Below are 21,414 nucleotides of genomic sequence, written 5' to 3' on the forward strand. Positions count from 1 at the left end.
CATATTTTTTGCTCTTTAATAGCTCATAGGTGGTATACGATAAGCTAATAAGATGCCTGCTGTTGTGGACTAGCAATTTGTGTATTTCTCTAAATAGTTCTTGAATTTCTTTTAGTTAAAATTTAGATGAAAAATAAGAATGAAACTTAACTTGAAATTATGCAGTTGACCTGCACATGTGTCTTGGTAGATTATGGCTTCTGAGAGTGGAAGAATGGCAGAAATATTATGTTATTTCAGTACTCCATCTCATGGCACTTTTTGCCTGCTGTGGTGATGAGCAAGATGCTGAAGTAATTGAGGGCAGTCTACATTTGTGAAATGGAGGAACCTCCAAATCATAACAGAAATGCTCTAAGCTCATGTGATTATGAGTCATTAAGGTAAGGAGAGAAGTCCAGTCAAAAGGCCTGAAACAAATTAGCGTTTCTCAGTTATCTAATCTCTTACCTGTGTCACTGTATTCTGATTTAGTTTCTCAGGCATTCTAAATCTCAAGTTAAGAGCCAGCACTGATAGGGTTATATCACCTATAAACTGACAGGAGCCAGATCATCCTTTGTTCTATTTGTTCCACACTTCACACTGAGGATGGCCATTGCACCACTTCCATATCCCTGGTTAGCCTCATCCTAAACTGATGTGTAATTAAGCATATCTGGTTTTGTGTTATGGATGGTGTTCAGACCTGTAGATATGTCTGCTATTGATGGTAGCATGACAGCTGGCCTTAGAAGTGCTGCATCTATTACAAAAGCACTCATGATGTAGTGGTTGTGTTTGATGGTACTCTGGAATCCGAATGCTAAAACTGGAGGACAGAATTTCTGGGGATGTTCATGGTGCTTTGGTTAAAATAACAAGTTTTTCCTTTTTCTGAGCTCAGGCTGTGGCACATGAATAAATAACAAAAAGCTCAGGAAGCGGAGGATGGTTTCCATAAGCCTTCACTGAGCAAAACTCAAGTTCAATCACTGGGGATTTTGCTGCTTTAAGCAGCAAATTCCTCCTGCAGTGCAATGTGCCCCTGGGCTGGCAGCAAGAATATCAAGCTTCACTCCCAGTTAGCTTGCTTCATACTTCTAGACCTCCAGATGCGGGAGCAAAGGGAGAGTGAGGGGACCACAACTCCCAAGTTACTGGCATCTTATTTTCAGCTCAATAACTTTAAATACTGTATTTCCTCGAGCTGCATTAGTGTGTAGTCCTTCAGTCAATGCAAAAATTTCTTCAGAGGTGCTCTCTACTAGAGCTGGCTTAAATACTTGGACTAAATATATCTGACATTTTAAAAAAGTTATTTGGAAGACTTTAAAAATACTCATTTTCATGTGAAATGTTTGCCTAGAATATGTTTTAGAGAATGCTGCTGACTGGTCATTATTGGATGGTGACAGGTCACCCACTTTGAGAATATTGGAAAGCATCATCTAATCAGTAGAAACTGATTTAGAAAATGCGGAATGAATTTTTCCAAATGCATTTTTAGAAAGCAGAGGTTCTGCAAACAATTATGGGACCTAAGCAAACATCCTGGGAAAACAGATTGTGAGCAGTCTGCAGATCTTACTTGGATAATTTTCCTGTGTACTCTTCCCCTCCTTCCCATTTGCCGAGGTTCCTTAGTCGTGGTAGCTCTTAAAACAAATGTCTAGTTGCTGTTTATATTAGCTGTATACTTCTGGGAGTACACACACTCTGCGTTGCTGAGTGGATATACACAGTTTAAATCCAAAAAGTACATTGACCTCCCTAGACTCTTCCAAAGCAGTGGAAGGAGGTAGGCCACAGAAGTTTGCACAGCTGGCTTTAGCAGCCCGTTAAATAGTGTCCTGATGTAGCCCTTCATCTCTTGGGGAAGTCAGCAGCACCTCCCTCCCTGACTGAGGTAGCTGTCTGTCAATCCCCACCTCTCTCAGGTGCATTGCACAGGTCAGTGTCCAGTCGTGCACGTCTGTGGTGGTTCTTACTGTGGTGTGGAAGAGCTGCTTTTTGAAACTCTCTGGTGCTGTTCAGAGGCTTATAAGCCGCCATCGTGTTGGGAGCATCCTCACCAGGGCGCACCTGTGCCCTCCTCAGTTAGCTGTAAACATTTCAGTGGTCAATATTTATGTAGCATATGTATAAGTGCTGCCTAAAGTGACAGCAAGAGATGGCCAGTCTTCTTTTTTCTGCCATTCTCTTGTGACAAACAGGGTTTTGTTCTCTGCCCCCTGTTCCCTGAATTGTGGGCTCAGTTATCATGGAGGCAAGGTCTTAAAAACTGGAGACTTCCAGCTGCTTCTTTGACTGGCTTCATTCTGTCTTCTCCAGTGGCTAATGCTCTGCTTCTCCCCAAGTGTTTGCAATCATATTTAATCAGTATGCTAATAACTGCACAGTGGAAATTGCTGATTTCTGAGCACATTATCAGTCTTAATGACTGTGGCAATAGTAGGATGATACATTCAGCAGCAGGGACATAGTGGTGTGCCTGTGTATCTGTGCCTACACACAAGACTTCTCTTCAAGACTTGCCCTGTCTCTTAACCTGCCATTAGGCTGCAGTGTTTGTGTTCAGGTGCTCTTACACAGGACGAGGTCAAGATACCAATTTTGGGTGTGTGCCTGAGGTGTGATCCTGGTGGAGGGGCTGAATTATGGCACAGTTTCTTCTTAGGCCAGACTCCCTCTGCCAGTATGCCTTGCCTCAGTTAGAAAAGTTTAGGGTGGATAAGGTTGTGGCTCAGTATGGGGTAAGTGCTGCTGGGACTTCTGAGGCCATCTGGATGTTACCAAGGGGCAGCACCACAGTATTTCAGATCAGTTGTGGCCAAGAGTTGGGAGGCTGAGGGAAATCCATTTACAGAAACAATGCGCAACTTCCTGTTTGAGTTCTGTGTGGAAATAAAAACGGCAATGGAGAATTAGAGCAGCTTTAGCAATTCCATCTCTGCCTTAGCCCTCCCTTCCTACTCTGTTAAACTGGTAAATGTCATATGTGCTTGTGATTTGCTTGTCTGTCTTCTGCTTTTACTTAATATATCCCAAATTGCACGTCTGTATGACTCAGTCCAAAATAGTAGTGCAGTCTTAGGAAACCTGTGAGAGAATTTTTGTCAACTCTCCTTTTTTGCCTGAGTATTTTAAGTTTGAGCTGATGGAAGTTCATGATGCTTCTAATGTTGTCCTGTGTTGATATACCTTCTTGCTGAAGGGGGTTTGAGAAAGGACAGGCAGTGTAAGGAAGTTGATCCATTTTGTTCTATGTTTGTCTTTGAAAACGAAAGCAAGAAACTTGTCAGATCCCGATTGTTTTGGTATTTAAGGGACATGGAAGAGTTCTTTGCTACAAGAATATGCAGAAGATAGTAGTGTGAGTAGTAAGTGAATTGTGAAGTAGAATATGTGTATTGAAAACTTTTAGATTGGAATCCATAGTGGTGGAGAATTGTTCCTGCCACCCTATTTTATTGATGGGCAGGGGAACAAGAGGAAACAAATCCTTGTTGTTGGTTATCATTCCATTGGAGTAGCACCTCGTAGTGCTGCAACAAAACTGTTTGCTGTAGCATCTTGCCTACTTTTTTATTTAAAAGATCTTTTAAAACTCCAGAACTTTAGTAGTTCTCTTCTGGACAAAGTGGAATATTCAACCTTCAAACATTTAGGAAATGAGAAATAGACATTTCATGGAGGGTATGCTGTGTTTGTGGCACTAATGCAAGAGGGTTTGTGGTGAAGATAGTGTGGCCTTTAGCCACATGGTGGCTGATGAATTAATACTCCTGAGTTACTCCTGGTTCAGTGCTGACCCAGCTGGAAACCAGCACATGTTCCACTGGCTTGTATCACTGCCATCAGATGACATGATCAAAGAGGGATAGAAGGAACATTGTGCCTTGGCTGATTTGTAATCAGACTATGTGTGCAGGTAGCTAAAGGACATTCATCATCATTCCAACATATGTTGTCCTTGTTTTATGTGTGGGGGAAACAGTCTCTCTGAGAACTGTCAGACATCTGTCAGAATTAGACATCTCATAGGCCTGAATTCATGTGGAGAAGGGGGATGCTTGGGAGAGGCATTTTTGTGTATGTGTTTGTGTATTTGTGTGCCTATGTGTATTTTTTAGTTGGTTTTAGGTCGTTTGGTGGTTGGGATTTTCTTGTTTTAAGAAAAATGTGTCTGAAAATTAATCCAGACCACTTTCAATTAAATGGATGTGATAAATGAGAATAGCTTTTATGTGTGAGTTTTTTTACTCTTTAGCATAATAGTTATTTTGAAATATACAATAAACCCACTATCCCATCCACATAACATAACCTTTGTTATTGGAAAATTTCATTTTTGCTATTAGAGCTGATTAAATAAAGCACTGAAGAGGTGATACATTAAGGCTAAGGCAGTATTAGTTCACTTTCTCTTGGCATGTGTTCTGTTCCATGCTCTTCCCCATTTGACTTGGCAACTAACAACTAAATGTGAAGTATTGGGCTTTGGGCTTTTTTTTATTTGTTGTTCAGGCATGAGCATTCTGACTCATTGTTACAGCTTCATCAGCCTCTTACCTCAGACAAACCTTCAGAAAATTCAGACTTGTTCTGTTGAGTTTATTTTTTGTAGGCTTTTTTTAGATGGTTTCTTTTTCAGCCACCTGCAGTGCTCTTTGCAATTGCACATGTTCATCTCCTATGAAGTTGCTTTTTTTGGCACACAAAAATGCTTTTTTTTGACATAGTTTTGTTCTACTCCCATGGTGGTTCTTTAGTGAGTCCAAACTACTGAAGAAGCCATTTAATTTTTCCTTTCTGTTGTGCTTTCCTACAGTCAAAAGTATTTTTAGGTTTGTATGTTTTGTTTAATTCTAGACAAGTGCATTGCTTCCAGTAAGGAAAAGAGGTACTCAATCAGCTACTTTAATATGCTGGAACTCTTATGTGGAAGCTTGCATAAGCGATTTCTTTTTCTTCTTTTTTTCTTTTGAATTGACTTAGTCATGCATATCTTCAGGAATACCCAAAAAAAAAAAAAAAAAAAAATTGAAGTTACTGATATCTAATTTCACAGACTGAAATACAGTTGCACATACAGCTGGAATTTTGACTTTGCATAATCAAAAGCATTTATCTGCTTTTTAGGGCTGAATACAAATGTAACATGACTACACATCCCAAATGTTGTTCTGTCAAAAACCCATCAGTTTGTACTGTTGAAACACTTTGCTTTTGAAGTGTCTTCCAATTTAAAGACTGATTTTAATCAGCAACTGGTGTTAGTTAAGCATTGAAATGTCTGTTCAGTTCACTGTGTAAAACGCTAGAGGAGAGGGGGTGTACCTTGAGAGTTCTCTTATTGGAATCCTGTCTTGGTGAAGGGGAAGTGGGGGCCAGAGGAAAGGCTGAGTAAAAGAACTGACATTCAAAAAGATATCTGTGGCAGTGTGAAACTCAAGTGGATGGTTACCAGTTGTTAATTTGCCATGTGCAGTAGTTTTGATCTGATGCAGAGCTGGGTCTGTACTTCCTGTTGTGCAGCATTTCTGAAGTTGTGGGGTGTGGGGTTCAGCCACAGCTGAATCTCCTGCAAATACTGGAAACCATATTCTAGACTGATCAGGGATTTTGTGTCAGAACTGGGAGTAACACCATGGAAGCTATTTCTTTCTCTTCCCCCACTCCTGATATTGGGTGCTGAAAAGCCATAAAGAGGCAAGTGGAGATAAATACCTTGTCTCCTCCTCTCTGTTTTCCCACAGAGATGTACATTAGTGATGCATTTTTTTCTGTTTATTGTACTCAAGCTCTTGAAGAAAGTATTGAGATAGCAGTTGCATTTGAAAGGAAAGTTTATCTAGAACACAAAAAACTTGTTTTACTCCATATAAACATATATCACAGGTCATTGGAGGGCTAGTGGGTTTTTTTAATAAATAATGTTCATAACAGACTTCTTACTGCAGTGTATGAACATTTAGTTTGCTCAGATGGTTAAAATTGACAGTAGGTTTTGCCAAAGCACAGGAAGTGTTATCTGTAACTCTGTTGTGGGTTTTCATGAGCAATTAAAAACATCAGTGGAGCAGAGTTTAACAGAGAAATCTGGGCTGTCTGTCACTGTGCCCAAAGCAGGCAGCTGTGGCAGTGCTGCCTGTACCTGCGCCCACCTGTACTCTGTCTGTTCCTGGTGCAGGTGCACTGCTCCAAACCCAAGCAGCAAAGCTCCTTGCTTGGCATAGCACAGGAAGTCTGGCAGAGCCAGGAATAGAACTTCAATCTGCTGTTTTCCAGGCTCTTGCTTTTAGCCACAGCCCCATCCCACCTCTTCACTGGCTGACATGCTGGCAGACAGCCGCCTCTTGCGTGCGGGGCCAGCTGCTTCTGCAGCGCTGTCTGACCTCATACTCCAGATGTTTGAAGTTCCATTTCCCCCATGCTTATGTGAACTTTAGCAAAGTGCTTCTGGCATTTCACCAATGCAGCGGAGAGGAGGGGAGGGCTGTTGTCTTAACTGTTTTCTTTCCATAAGAAGGGCCTCTCTAGAGCTGTTAAAAATGCCTTCCTCTGTAGGACTCATACTGCATTTGCCTTCAGTTGCCATCTGCCAGTCTTACTTCCCACATTCTTCTCCCTGTTCCCAGAGATGCTCTGTGGACCTCCCTTCCTTATGCTCTCTGTTGACATCATCTTCCTTTCAGTTGGGGAAAGTGGGGAGCAGGGGGTGAGGGTGTGATGAGACTTTGTGTCTCTCCAAAGATGTTTCTCGTTCACAGACCCTAATTCTGTGAGGTGGCATTTCACAGGTGAGACCTACTGGCTTCTGTCAGGTGCCCCATTTTATCTGATCAGCCTCTCACATGAACATGCCTGAAATAACCATTAAGAGAATAATGTGAGAAGCTCCTTTCCTTCAGTGCTCTCTGAGGGATGAATATGTATCCTCCATAGCAGTCCTCCCATTTGCACTTGGTGCCAGGAAAAAAAACAAAACAGGAATGAACTCAAGTCTGGCTCTTGGACGAGTGGGCTGGTTTCTTTGCTCTGATTACTGTCCTAGAATGCTGTGTACCCACTCCCAGCCCCTCTGGTCTGTCCTTGCCCTGTGTCCCCTTTCTGCTCAGCTTCTCCAGCAGAGTGCATGACTAGATTTGCCAATAGGGTACTCTGAAAAGCATCTATAGAAATAATCCTTCAGCTGAACAAGTCTCTCTTTTTCTTTTTTTGTGCTGTTGTATAGGTGTATGTGTCACTCCACAGGTTGTGTTGTGGAAATTGGGATACAGTTGGGGTCCAATTCTCAGTGAATCCTAGTCTTCCTTTTGGAAGAGAGGCTAATGATGGGGCTATTTGTCTATGGCTAGTAATCTTTAAGCCTGTTTCTCTAGCTTCTGTTTTCAGTTTCTTGATTTTAACCACACTTTTTTTCTTTTTTAAACACTTGTAAGGACATGTTCTGTAAGTCAGGAATCAGGTTTTTGTTCAGTATGCCTTGAAATGAATACAGCTTAAACTTGCTATGAAACTGTGTGTATTATTGTTTTACATTCTATGCTTCTGAATTCTAAAAGCATACAGTCCTGAGTAAATGGGATGTCTGGTATACTTCACTACCTGACCACTCACCCCCTATAGCTGTCCAGAAATCCCAGAAAAAACAAATCTATGTGAAGATATTTTATATCTTCAAGTGTTGCTGGAATATGGTTTGCTTTATGCCAATGTCAACTGCTAGGAGAATCTGAGAAAGAATTGCTAGTGTATATAAAAAAAGATGTAAATTCCAAATCAGGGGCTAGCTCCACAGGATCAAACTGATAGATAATCTGTGTTCACACATAATTGAAGACATAGTGATAGACAGTCAAAATAAGGCCCACAATCAGCACTTTTTAAACCCTTCTCTTCATTGGATAATTTTAGTAAAATGCATTGTTACCATTGTGATTTAATTTTTCTATATATATTTCTATTTTATGTATAGAAATGTATTTTGAAAGTGTTCCTTTAGGTATGAGTTACTTCTGGAAGTGGGACTCAGTATTTCTCTCGTTTTTTTTTTCCTTTGTCTTTAGTGCCTTTCCCCCTCTGCTGGCAACAAACATTTTATATGGACTGTGAAAGTTGCTGTATATATCTGTATTGATGGCCTTAGTTCATCGTGTCAATCTGTAAAAGCTCTTGAATGTGAGCCCTCTGTGCAGGAAAAGGAAGGTGGCATATCAGATTACATGAGATATGGCTTATCTGGCTCCTCTAACCTTTTACCTTAAGAGGCCTGGATTTACCAGGACTTCAGGAGATGAAGCTTTCTGGAGAGCCTGTCCTGCTACTGTCACTTGTGTCACTTGTCTGTATGTTGATGAGAATGTGAGAAACTTCTATCTATAAACCTACCAAAAACATTGTGGGTTTCCAGCTCTGGAAATACAACTCTTACATCTATTTCAGTTGCCTCCTACATTGCCAGCACCCCATACAAAACAAACACACAAGGTGAAACTCGGATGTCCAAATGCTTCAGAGTGATAGGAAACCTTAATTTCATGGTGCAGGTTCAGAAGACATGGCAGGATATTCTGAGGATTCTCAAATTAATTTATGTAGTGGTGTTCAGGCAACTATTAACCTTAGCAAAAATTGGCTTAAAGGATTGTTTATGTGAAATAAAAAGGTCTTGAAATCCTTATATTCTTAAAGGAATTTGGGGAACTGGAAAAAGCATCTCCCTTTTTCTTTTCCTCTAGTAACTGTTGCTTGTTGCTAGCACTGGATTTCTTCTGTGGATTCACTGATAAATAGACAGTGCTTTAGCAGACTTGATTCTGGTTACTGTCCAGGAGGTTGTTAAAAATATCTTGAAATTGTCTCTTGAAGAGGGAATGGTAAGAAAGGCCACTCCCCTTTTTATTATGAAAGATAACCAATATAAAGCTTCTAGAATGGTGCCTTCATATGACATTTGTTCAGGGCTAACTAGGAACTTGAATTTCACACAACTGATAGCCAGCTGGGCATAATAGAAGATTGCATCAGTCTTCTGCCTTAAGAGACAGGATTGACTCCACTAGTCCCTGATAACAGAGCAGTACTTTGGTCAAAGTTTCTTTCAGTTTTTTTATATGCTTCTCAGTTGTTGGTCAACTTAACCAGGTGTCTGCTGAGGAACTGGGAAGAGGCAAATGCTCACCAAACCAACTAGTTTTGGTCTGTAACTGAGTTGGTGTGGTCACAGCTGGGGTATTGAAACAGTTTCTAGTCAATGGAATTGGGGGTTGCAGTTCCCAATGCCAGTACGGCCTCATACTTTGGGGGAGATGCCCATGGAATAAGTGTGTGTGCACAGTGATGAACAAGGGTGGCAGATGCCAGTTGTGCCCATGCTCTGCTCTCCATGTCTCCCACGAGGCCAGGCCTGCTTAGTGCTTGGGCTCTTCTGGACAAGGGGGGGAAGTTAACTTTTATTTCTGCAGGTAAACTTCTTGAGTTTCTTGAGCAGTATCTTGGTGGGGATCAGACAATATGTCAGCAATAGTTTCAAGTCAAATACTTGAGTTACTAGGACTTTCGTGAAGTGAAATATGTGAAATATTTATAACATTGTGTAGATATCTGATTATACATTATCAAACTACTCACTTGAGCTTTTTCATGCCTGATGTGCTTTGAGCCCATAATTGTTCTTCTCTGTAGAATATTTATTTGCAGTTTAAATATGTTCACATTTCCCTGTGTTGAATTTTCTTTACAAGATAACAGCATAAAATGGTGCTCTCACTGAAGAAGTCAGCTGTCTGACTGAGCTCATTAAAGCTGGGGATTTCATTGTTCTTTTTGTAGGTCAGACTGACTTCTTTGCAGGTGGCCTGTGCAATGTGCATTGTCCAGGTCTCTTCAGTGCCTTTACTCAACCATAACTCATTTATTTAAAAGGTCTTACTAAATATGCTTTCTTTCTGGAAGTAGCAGTGGAATAAATTTGTATTTCTAAAACAGAGCAAGCTGATGTTCTTATTCTCACTGGTGTATTTTCCTTTCAGGGAAGCTTATTGTATGAACTATATTGGAAGACAATGAAATCTGTATTTTTGGAGGATGACAATATTAAAGGATGATTAATATTAAGGATATAGAGGATGATTAATATTAAAGCTGGGTTTAGGAACAAATTGCAAAGAGTGAGGGTTTGGGTTGTTTTGTTTATTAAGGGATGCCAAAAGCACCTTAGCATTTGTTTCTTAAGTTGTTTCCTTTGGTTAATACACTTTATAGTCTGGGTGTGTGAACTTGTAGAAAATATTTGTTTGTGTTATAAAGTTTTTAACTACATGTATTTTACTGCTATGTATGACCAGTCAAATCTGAAGCTGTTGCTATTTTTTTGTGGGCAGTAGAATGGATGCTACCTTTCATATTGAAACATAAAGAGGAAAGCTTGTAATCCAGACAGTTGTACCAGAGGTTGAGGAAGGAAACAAAACTTTCTCTGCACCACTCACTGTCCCATGCATTGCATAGTTCTATTGGTAAAGTTCAGTCTGAAATCTGTGCCTTTGCCCAGTATTTTGTGTCACATCAGACAGTTTCTGCTGAAAGAAGATGCTGTATTTGATGGATTGCTGTGATGTGATATGTCAAATGTGGTGTTCCAACTGGCTTGTCTTTGACTAGAGGTCTTTAGGGTTTTTTTTCCTTATGCACTTCTTTTATCTTATACTGCCCTTTGGTTAAGAGAATCTCACTGTTCAGGTATAAAATGGATGAAATACTGTTCACTCCATTAACTTGGAATTCAATGATGCAGTGTTGAGCATATACTCATTTAAAGTTAGAAGGGACCAATAAGGATCATTGGGTCCAATTCCCTAAAGCTTAGCCATGACTTAAATGTCATCTAGGTGCTCCATGGACTCTGACAGGCTTGAGACTCTGACCACTTCCCTGGGAAGCCTGTTCCAGTGACCCACCGCCCTCTCAGTGAAGAATATTTTCCTAATGTCCAGTCTGAAATTCCCCTGACATGGCTTCCTTCCATTTCCTTATATCCTATTGCTGCTCACCAGAGCAGATGAGCACCTTCCCTTGAGGTGCTGCCCCCCTTGAGGAAGTTGTCAGCTGTGATGGGGGCACCTCTCAGCCTTCACTTGTCAAGGCTGAAGAAGCAAAGTGTCCTCAGCCACTTGTATGGCTTTCCCTTGAGACCTTTCACCATCATGGTCACCCTTCCCTGGACACACTCTGATAGTCTGTCCTTCTTGCATTGAGCTGCCCCAAAGTGCACACAGGACTTGAGGTGTGGAGCAGATTCCTTTGGAAAGTACAGCACCAAGTTTGTGCAGAACAGTTTGCTGAGCCTCAGGAGGTGTGATTACAGTGAGTGCAGTAGGAAGATGGGGGTGCCAAGTGGTAGCAGGTCATGCTGCTTGTATGGCTGATATGTCTGGGTTTTGTTTTTATAAAGCAATTGTAATCTATTCTGCTGACATTTAGGTATGTATAGCACTGATGCCCTGTAATCAGGGCTCTACTTGCCTGAAATAAAGTGTTAGTAACAGACCCACCCTATATTTAACCACAAACTGAAAAAGCAAAAAAGAGAAACAATGTCAAAATTACAGAAAACTGTTGCCAGTAACATTTGCTTAGTCTCCCTTGTCTCCTTGCTTTAGAGAAATTGGCATCTTAAGGAAGTCTGTGGATTGTGATCCTTCATTCCTTCTTCTCTGAGTGAGTTTAGGGAAAAATTGAAAAGTTACTGGCTTGCAACTCTGTGTGGCACTTGTTAGTATGATGTGAAAGTTTTTAAAAGTATTGCATGAAATGGCCCGAAAAGCTGTCATTAGAAGTCACCTTTGGATTTTTTTTTTTTGCGTCTTATGTGTTTGAATGTTAGATTTTTAAGATGAAGGAAAAGTCCTTGAAGTGACTTTTTGCTCTTCCTTAAACTCATAAGTTGCAGTGGTTCAAGAGTAAAAGGATTTTTTTTCCTTTTTCCTTTTTTATTTTAATAACTCCATATGTGTGAGCTTTATTAAAATATCTAGATACCCTTATATTAGCTTGGCCAGAAGTACTTCAGCCTCTATTTATTGTAAATTGTTTGTTCTGGGCTAGCATGCTCTAGCACATGAGTAGAGTGGTATCTGCAGCACAGGATAATAAAGGAATAACTATTTGCTGTATCATGGCTGTGCTTCAGTTGGCCTTGAGGCTACTTATAAGGAAGCAAACAGTTAAATGTTAACTCTACATCCTGTTGTTCAACTGTCTGTTGTTTTTTTTTAATTTTATATGATTTAAAGAAGACAAATAGTGGAGTCAGCTGATAATTAACAGTTCCTTCAACCTCCAAGCTTCTGGATTAGCTGGCATAGTCCCTGGCACTCAGTTGTAATGGCAAAGGGATTTGTTTGACGAGTTCATTTAAATTTGCTTCCCAAAGGAAGCACATTGTGCTTCTGGAAAGACTGTCTTTTCCCTCTTCTCCAAATCAATACAAAGCTGGGCTTTGTCTCACTGGATTATGTTGTCTAGGAGTGAAAACCCCTGCCCTTTTCCCCAAAATTTAAATTATGCTATGTATTTGTGTCAGCCTGGGTCAGAGATACCTGAAGCTGGTCTGACTGCTTGCAGGTGCCTGTTAGCCTGTGCTAACCCATGCCAGTTAGCCATACTTTGCTCCTCTCCATCTTGGATATCTAAAAGTAGGTTTTGTGCATGAAATCACAAGCCAGCTACTGTTGTTCAGCTGTCTTGTTACCATATCAGAACACTCATAGCTGCAGATGTCAAGTGTGATCAGAGCTTTGGGAATGGTCTGTTTTGGCCATTACCTGGCTTGTCTTTCTTGGGAATTTAACTGCTGACTGGCTGGGAAGCTTTGCTGTCCTACTAAAAATTGCTTGTGTGTTGAGTTTTTCCTCTTTTGAAAGTAAAAAATATGACATATGACTAAACAATAAACTTCCACATGAGCATCAAGCAGATAGAAATGAAAATAGAAGAATAACCAATTGTTGTGTGCTTTGTTTTGCATAATGCTCACATAAGACTTAATAATATGCAGATCTAAAAAAAGCCCAATAATTTCTTGGAGAGGTATGATGCTGTCTGGTAGCTCTGACAGCAGCCTATTGCTTTGGGCAAAGCATATGCTGTGAGCCTTTGTTTTGCATTGGGGTAAAATCCTGCCTTGCTTTTCCAGTGCACCAGATGTGGTAGGAGTTGAAGTCTTGTTTGCTTTGAAGAGCAAATTAGTCTCTTGCACAGGCACATCTAAATGCCTTTCAGGATTTACATATGTGCCCTGTTGCTGGCCTGCACTGTGGTACAGATACTCTTCTCTTTCTCACTGAAATTCATGCCAAGACATTACAAATCACTGCTCCATACTTAATTTTGAATAAGCTGTCTGATAAAATTAATACATAGTATTTTCCTGTTCTAAGAGAGATTTTTATTAACAGCAATTTGTTGCAATATTACTTGAGTCAGTTTCCAAAGCATGTATGGTACAGCATCTGTTCCTGGAATTTCTTATCCTCTGTTCCAGTAACTTACAGAACATTCATTGTCCATTGCAGGGAGGAAAAGTCAGTTTCATGGACTACCTGCTAGAAAAAGATGCCTTTTTTTGTATTCTGAAGGGCTTTGTTTTGTTTCGTCTTTTTTCTTTTGATGTCAGTGTTAAGAGAACTCTTAGTATAAAGATGCATTTTTGTCCTGGCACTGAACAAAAAATGAGTTTCTTAGTGACAACAGATTTGATTTGTAAGGATTAAGTAGAAGCATGGATTTATTTTTTGGGACCTAGCTGTATTTTAGAGAACCCTACTTTGAAACGTTGTATGTTTTTTAAATTGATGTTTTCAGCCTCCTAAATTGCTATGTTATTCAGGGGACTTTAAAATTGGTTCTTTTTCTCTCCTATGCAGTGCTCATGTATTACAAAATATGGAGAGATGCTTATTATTTAAGAGTTTTATAAGATGGTTTGAGATCTTTTTTTTATCATTGTACAGAAAGATTCAGGTTGGGCAGAAAAATTGGAAGAGAGATGAACATGTAGCACAGCCCTCATAATTCTTTCAGCAAGATCAAGAAAACACTGAAAAGGCAGAACTAATATGTTTCAGTCTCTGAAAGGAAAAGAGCAAATGATAGCTGCATTTGAAAAAATTAGACTAATCTCATTCTTTAGTCTTCATTCTCTCCTCTGTGAAATTGGCTGCCAGAGAAAACGTGGGTGCAGTGGGTGATACCTGTTACTGATGTAGGTAAATACTTGGTGTATTGGACTGTCTTATTTGGAAAGGCATTTTTAAAATTCCTGACTTAGGGGTTTTTCAGAGTGTGAGCATTTAGAACAATAAAGCTTATTCCAAGGTTTTACTGGGATATTTAATTAATTTATTCCAAATAAGCTAATGCAGACATACACACTTAATGTCTAGCATTGCTCTGGAAAATTAAAACTCTTATTTCTATTAGGATTCTGCTTGCTTTCCAAGTAAAAGAACCTTTTGCAGTGTTACAAGTAGTCTGTTATTTAGCTTGCAGCTGTGAAAACAGGATTGCTTGGTATCACTGTTCTTAGGTGCTTCTCTACCTGTATTCCCACTTGTAATCTGCAATGCCTCCTATCAGAACTGTTAAGGAAGGGTCTTAGGTGTTCATTTCTTTTCGTAGTCAGAAGAATTTAATATTATTTGAGCATGTGCACCAGTTAGTGAAAAAACCAGTTAAGCTGAAGACATTTCACAGTGTCCACTGAATGCTGGCTTTCCTAGAAATGTTAATTTCCTCAATACTAATCTTGCTTTTTTTTAATCTTATATAGGAGCAGAAATATCAGCTAATTTTGTGCTTCATTTTTGACTTTGATTCACTAAACAAAACCTTGCCCATCACAATATTAATTTTAGATTAAACCATTTCTAGATATGTACCTAAATGAGGTAGGATTTAGGATTACAAGGATTTTTCTTTCTTTCTGAACCTTCACTATTTTTTTCTGTGATAGCCTTTCTAGGAAGAATTGATGCTTACAGACTAAGATTGATTTTCCTAGTGGATAAAGTGGAGGCTTGAGAGGTTTTGCTCAAAGGGGCATTTTGTTGTCAGATACCATCTCCTTCAATGAGATCCTGAGGTTCTAGTAGGTACTTAAACCAGTACATTCAATCCCTGAATCTTGAAATAGGCTTCCTAGAAATGGGACTTCTGTGGCATCCAATGCTTGATTTGCACTTGTTCTTTAGCTAGGGTTTAAGCTGTGATTATATTCCTTGTAGAAGAATGTGTCTGTTATGTGGAGCTTTGTTTGATTTTTCACAGACTGCTGGACTGATCTTTGTCTCCTTTTTTTTTTTTCTTCTCTGAATAAAATGCAGTGTATTTTATATTCCTTTACTTGCATCTTTAAAGCTTTGTTTTATTCTTTCAGTAAAGCTGCTATGAACAGTATGACTGAAACTAGCCCCAGTGCTGAAATTAGTCCCTACCTGTGCAGACTCTCACTCTGATATGCACTGATGGCTTTGCTGAAAGAAATTACCACACAGACTTCCCAAGCTGAGTCCCCTCTGGGGCTCTGAGCAAATTGCTTAGCTTGTCTGTCCTGGTTTCCCAGCTGTGGAGTTGGAGTAGTTTATTACCAGTGTCAGTCATAAGAGCACTGAGGGTTAATCTGTGAGGACTGTATCTGCACAGGTGGTGTCAAAGCAGTAACATATAATTGTAATTTTATTATTAATATTGGTTATTTCATTAAGGTGTAATTTTCTTACAGCATTTGTGTAGATTAAACTCATTTCATCAATAAACTGGCATCCTTCCAGCAGCATTAACGTTCAGACTCTTTGTCTAACAGTGAAACCTAAACATGCAGCTAGCTCTGTAAAGAAACCAGCAAATGCCTAAAGAAACCCATACTTTCTTGTTTTTAATCTAGACTGTGGACATCCATAAAGAAAAGGTGGCTCGCAGAGAGATAGGCATTTTGACGACCAATAAGAACACATCAAGAACTCACAAAATTATAGCGCCAGCGAACATGGAACGTCCTGTAAGGTATATTCGAAAACCTATAGACTACACGGTGCTGGATGATGTTGGCCATGGCGTGAAGGTAAGAACTCCTGGACACTTGAGGACTCCAAGTAACCCAGACCAGGAGACAGGGTTGGGGCAGAATGTTACTGATACGAAAATGTTTAGCTCCTTTATGATAGGAAGGATTATGATAGGTGTGATATCCTCCCACATAGAAACATTTCAATAACACAATGGATTGTTTTACAGTGAGGGGGTTTTGAGCAATGTTTTCCTTACCCTTGTGACTGTAAGTGACAGTCACAGTGTGAGGAAATAATGGCTCAAGATCTTAGTCTAATGACTTGTCAAAAAAGCCATGACTGACTTTTAAAATTATCACTACTTCCTCCTCTGCCTTAAGTTATCACTGCCACTCAGTTTTCCTCAATAACTAAAGAAATAAAGGAAGTTGTCTCTTATGGGGAAGTTGGCTGGTGGGGTTGGGGTTTTTTGGTAGGTGAACAGAAGAAAAAGGGGCAGCTAGTTTGCTTTTAAATCTCAGTGGCATTTGCTGTCTTACTGCCATTGGACAGCCTAACTTTCCTTTTTTCTGAATAAAACCTTAGTAAGATAATGTCTACCTCTCTTGAAATGGTTGTAGTTGGAGTGAATTAATATAACACCATTTGCTCCTTGGTCATCTTTTTGTAAAAAATACTTTTGTATTCCTCTAGACCAGCTGTTCAAGGTATATTCAGTTTGCAACAATCTTCTCTTGGATGGCATTTATTCAAAACCTGTGTATCCTCTAGAGGATAACATATCCTCTGGATGTGCAGCTGTATCAGCCCATCATGTGGCCTTTGGATTGCTGAGCTTGAAGAATAGATCTTTGGAATGACTTGGCACAACACAGAGCAGGGTACCTCATGCTTTGTAGTAGCCCTCCAAATGTCCACATGAGTCTAATTCCAGCACAAGTTAAGACAGCAGTTCTATACCATGACAGCTGTAGACTATGAATTAATGTAGTGACTTTAGTCTACCTGATTTTTTTTTAATTTATAGGTGAACCTGTATTAAACCTGTAACAAAGGATTGTTTTTCACTCAGGATTGTTTTTCAGTAATAAATTAAGCCAGCCTTGATGAATAAGTCTTTTGTAGAAGCCTGACACAGACAGACGTTTTATGAATTGCTATAAAATAGAAACACTGGAGTCAGAGAAACTGCTGATTTTTCAGTACAGCCTGCATTTGAGGAGAATGCTCTACGAATGGAGAGTATAGTAATTCAGTGGCAGGTTATTGGCTTTGCATTGAAATGCTCCAGGGATCAAGTGCTGTAGAAGACTTTAAAAGTCAAATAATTACTGTTAGCCTCTGAAGTTGATGCTTTGCTGAACTACCTGTGTTATGCAGACTCAAAAGAGGTTGCTTGATCCGTGAAGGCTGAGGTTATTAAGCATTAGCTTTTGCATCTTCCAATATCAGTATTTGCTTCTGGGAGTACTACTGTCTTTATTCATGTGACCCTCTTTTTTTAGTGGGTGCTGTTTACTCATTTCTAGGTAGTTCTTATGGAATGGTTTTGGTAAAGGGTTCTTTTTGACTGTTAGTGGTTTTATTCTGTACTGAAAGCTTGGTCTTTCCAGAGGTTAAAAAGCCTCTAGTAATAACCAAATTGCCAACTCAATTACAAGACACCTGCAAATTATATCTTGATAATGTTTCTTTAAGTGACTTGCCTAAGTCTGTTTTACACCTGTAAAAGGCATGAAAGAGTTGGTATTGTCTATATAGACTCATTACACAAATGAAATAAACTGCCAGCCAGACCTCAGGTATGTAGTTCAAGGTGGCTGCTATGTGTTAAAAGACACTGTTGAAAAGAGTGTCCTGAGTTAATGACACAATTAAATGTTTTAGCCATCTTTTTACTTGGGTTCCAAGAGTGTGACACACATCAAGGTTCTGATGGAAGTAGCTTACTTAGTCACCTAGATGTAGGCAGTGATGTTACCAGAAAACCAAAACAACTGGATCAAGTCCTGTTGGGAGTCAGCACAAATGAAAGATGATGCTGAGAATGTGAGTTGCCTCTTGAATCAACAGTTAGGGGAGAACATACAATAAACTGAATTACAAACTTGTCTCGTCCAGAGTGGTCTTAAAAGATGCTTCAGTCTCTGTTAAGTCTTGTTTTCTTGGGCAAAGATTTCACCCCAAGTTGGACAGCAACATGTCCAATAAGGCCTTAGAAACCATGTTTTTCTAGAGAAAAAGAAGTTTGAGATCTGCTTAAAACAGTTGTCAGCTTGACAGACTTGCAGATCCTTGAATGTTTTCTGTTGTACCAGCTGTCAGTAAGATACAGCACAACACATATATTGGCATTTAGGTATTAAATAAAAATTATACAACACTTTGAAATCTGTAGATGACAGTTTATTGCTGTTAGTGGGACTCTGTTCTGGTGTAGGATTTGTTAAAGAAATGTACAGGAAAAATACAAGGAGGAGAAATCAAGGATATTGGATTCAACTGGATTATACCTGTTTCTGCTTTTATGTATTTAAATATTGTTCCTAGGAAAAATGTTGTTTAAATATGCAGTATATTTTATGGGGTGATCCTGAATTGTTTCATATGGAAAGTTTAGATAAAAATAATGTCTCACAGAGTTAAATAATGAAATTAGGGAGGTGTGTAATCCTCAGGGTAAATGCTGTCTTCACCATATGTCTGCCATCTGAGCAAATGCAAAACCACTTTGTGTGTATACTCACACTTCATTTTCTTTGTTTGTCTCTGCTTGTCGTGGCTGTGTAGAAAGGATGCAGAAGCAGATGCATGTGCTTGGGGCTTGGAGAAGGGCTCTGCATGGCTCCCCTGTGTCTCACATACATGCAGCAATTTCTGTGGGGGCAGGTGAGGGTGGAGGTGGCAGTGGTGGGTCAGCAGCTGCTCTCCATAGCAGTGTCCTCACTGATTGGAGACACTTCCTTGGAAGGCAGTGCTGTTTCCTCCTCCAGCATGATCTTGGTTGAAAAGCTTTTGTAGAGCATCCTAGGATCACAGAGGTGCTTTCTCCTTCAGCCTGAAATCTCCATGGCAGCCACAAAGTGCCCCAGCTGTTGCACTCCCTGCCCCTTCCTTTTGCAGGGACAGATACAGACAATGTCTCCAAAAGTCGGTGATTTTTTTTTTTTAATATATGTCCCTATGAAGTGGAGGCTAGCATCAGTCCAAATCAGGAGGGCTTTTTAAGTTGGTTTGCTAGCAAGAAGGCTTTCCTTTGCAATACAAATATATGTTGATGGCTCCAAGAAACACTCAGGGAGGCATTTTTACTGGTCTGTTAAATGGTTGCTCAGCTGTCACCCTCTGGGCATAGGGGAATGTAGCTAAAGTAATTCTTTGTAAACAAGAGTAAGTGTTGTTATCTACCTTCCTGTGTAGAGCTTGGTTTAAAATTATTAGGCAGAGGCTACTTTAACATTTCCTTCCTCCTCTTCTCTTTTTTTTTTTTTTTTTTTTTTTTTTTTTTTTTTTTTTTTTTTGTGAAAGGAAAGAAAAAAATACTGTGCCAGCAAATAAATAGGTCAAACACAATTACTCATACAGAAAAACCTTAGTTTAAGAGCAGGGAGAAGAAGGAAGCTTTGGAAGCTGCCTTAAAAACCTTAAATTTCCACTGAAAAACAAATTCAAATTGGCCTTTGAATTTATAATAATCTTCTTTTTGAATAGAAGGCAGGTGGAATTGCAGCAATTTGTAAAATGGCAGCTAAGTAGGAAATTGAAGTGATGATGCCTATGGTTAAAGGCAGATAAAATGTTGAGTGCATGCCTAGTTGAAATGCCCAATAGCTGTGATTAGATTAAGTTTATTTTATGGAACTAATAGTTCTTCAAAACCAAACTTCAATTGTATATGAAGATTGATCCCTTTTCAGCTTTAAGGGAAAAAATTGTAATTTTTTCACCATAAAGAAATTTGCATTTAGCACATGAAAGCTGTAAGAAGCCTTTGAGCCCAGAAAGTTAAACTGGAGTTAAGCATTCAGAAATCTTTCTCAAGCAAATGGAAGTTGGAAGGACTCCTTTAAAGTAGGGATTGGGCCAGAACTTGACAAACACCAAGCTTAGAGAAGGGAGTCTTGCTGTTACCCTTGTTCTTCTCAGCATGTCCTACTTGTCTGTGTCCATATGCTTTTATCTGTGTCAGTGCAAAATAAAAATGCAGATGAGATGCTGATGTGAGGGTGAAAGGCTACCTAATCAAGCTTACTTACCCTTTAGGATAAGACTTTTTATGTGTAGCTGCTGGAATATTAAATTCTAAATAATTCACTATAATAAAACCCAAGTGAGACAAAGCTCTTGAGCTGGAGCTGCCGCTGCCTTTGTCCCTTTACCAACCTCTGTCAGACATTCACGCTTCAAAGGATGTCATGTTGCCAATTTCATTAATGTCACATCATCCCTCTGGGGTCACGGCCAAACAGTAAATATTGCTGTAGGGTAAAGAATGCTTCTCTGGGGGGAAAAGGAACTTCCTGTTGCCAACTCTAATGACTCTGCTGTGAGTGTTAACACTGTGTGCTTTCCATAGGGCACTTGCTACTGGAAAGTCAGAAGTGTGCCCAGTGTCATCTGACATAATGAAGGTTTCAAGCCTTTCAGCTTGCAAAGGAAACTCAACACTTTGAGGTCTCTTTATTTTCTGATTTTTTTTTTTTAATGCTAGTCTTTATTATAGTTAGATTCAATGTCACCAACTCAACTGAAAAATTTTGAACAATTTAAAAGCAGGAATCTAGGTATCTTTCTCTGAACAAGACTCATGAGTGCTGAGAGAACAATGTAAAGTTTGTCTGTCATCCACAACAGGTTTTTGTATGCTAATGTTTTTTAATTGGAAAGTTAAACAAAACAAAACAAAAAAAAAAGGAGAGAAGCAATACTGACAAACTGCATCTGGTTGCTGTTAACAGAAGAATAATGACTAGGTTGCAAATATTAGCAGGAGAGGTTAAATTTCCCTGAAGAGAGACTTTGCTACATACATTCAATTTTTAAAGAAATACTAATTTGAAACCTACCTTTCCTGAAAATAGTCTGCTTTACTATAGACTATAAGGAAATTCTGTCAAGAAAATTGAGACACAGGCATAATTTCTTTAAAACTGCACAAAACTAGTGTGGCAGAAGTGTTTTACCCTGAGTGTCTGACACCCATATATAATCTGCCTGCTGAACATCTTTGATTACATATTCTACCAAACTCTGTATCTTGATTTCTGTAAGGAAACCATGTTCTAGGCTTGGTGCTTTGCTCTGTCATTTCCTCAGGCAATCCCTACCTTCACATACAAGCACCTTTCCAGCTTCTGTT

At 39.4% G+C, this 21,414-nt stretch overlaps 1 protein-coding gene across 12 annotated transcripts in view; it reads left to right on the top strand.

Moving 5' to 3' along the window:
- The window catches only part of ABI1 (abl interactor 1), a 78,000-nt gene that overhangs the window by 33,313 nt on the left and 23,273 nt on the right, over window positions 1-21,414 (top strand). For all 12 annotated transcript variants that reach the window (XM_009085870.4, XM_009085875.4, XM_018909295.3 and 9 more), the window contains exon 3: window positions 15,932-16,108. In XM_009085870.4, the coding sequence (XP_009084118.1) occupies window positions 15,932-16,108 (177 nt within the window). The remainder of the gene's footprint in view (window positions 1-15,931; window positions 16,109-21,414) is intronic.

The sequence above is a fragment of the Serinus canaria genome, chromosome 2 (genome assembly GCF_022539315.1).
Source record: "Serinus canaria isolate serCan28SL12 chromosome 2, serCan2020, whole genome shotgun sequence".
Taxonomy (NCBI): Eukaryota; Metazoa; Chordata; class Aves; order Passeriformes; family Fringillidae; genus Serinus; species Serinus canaria.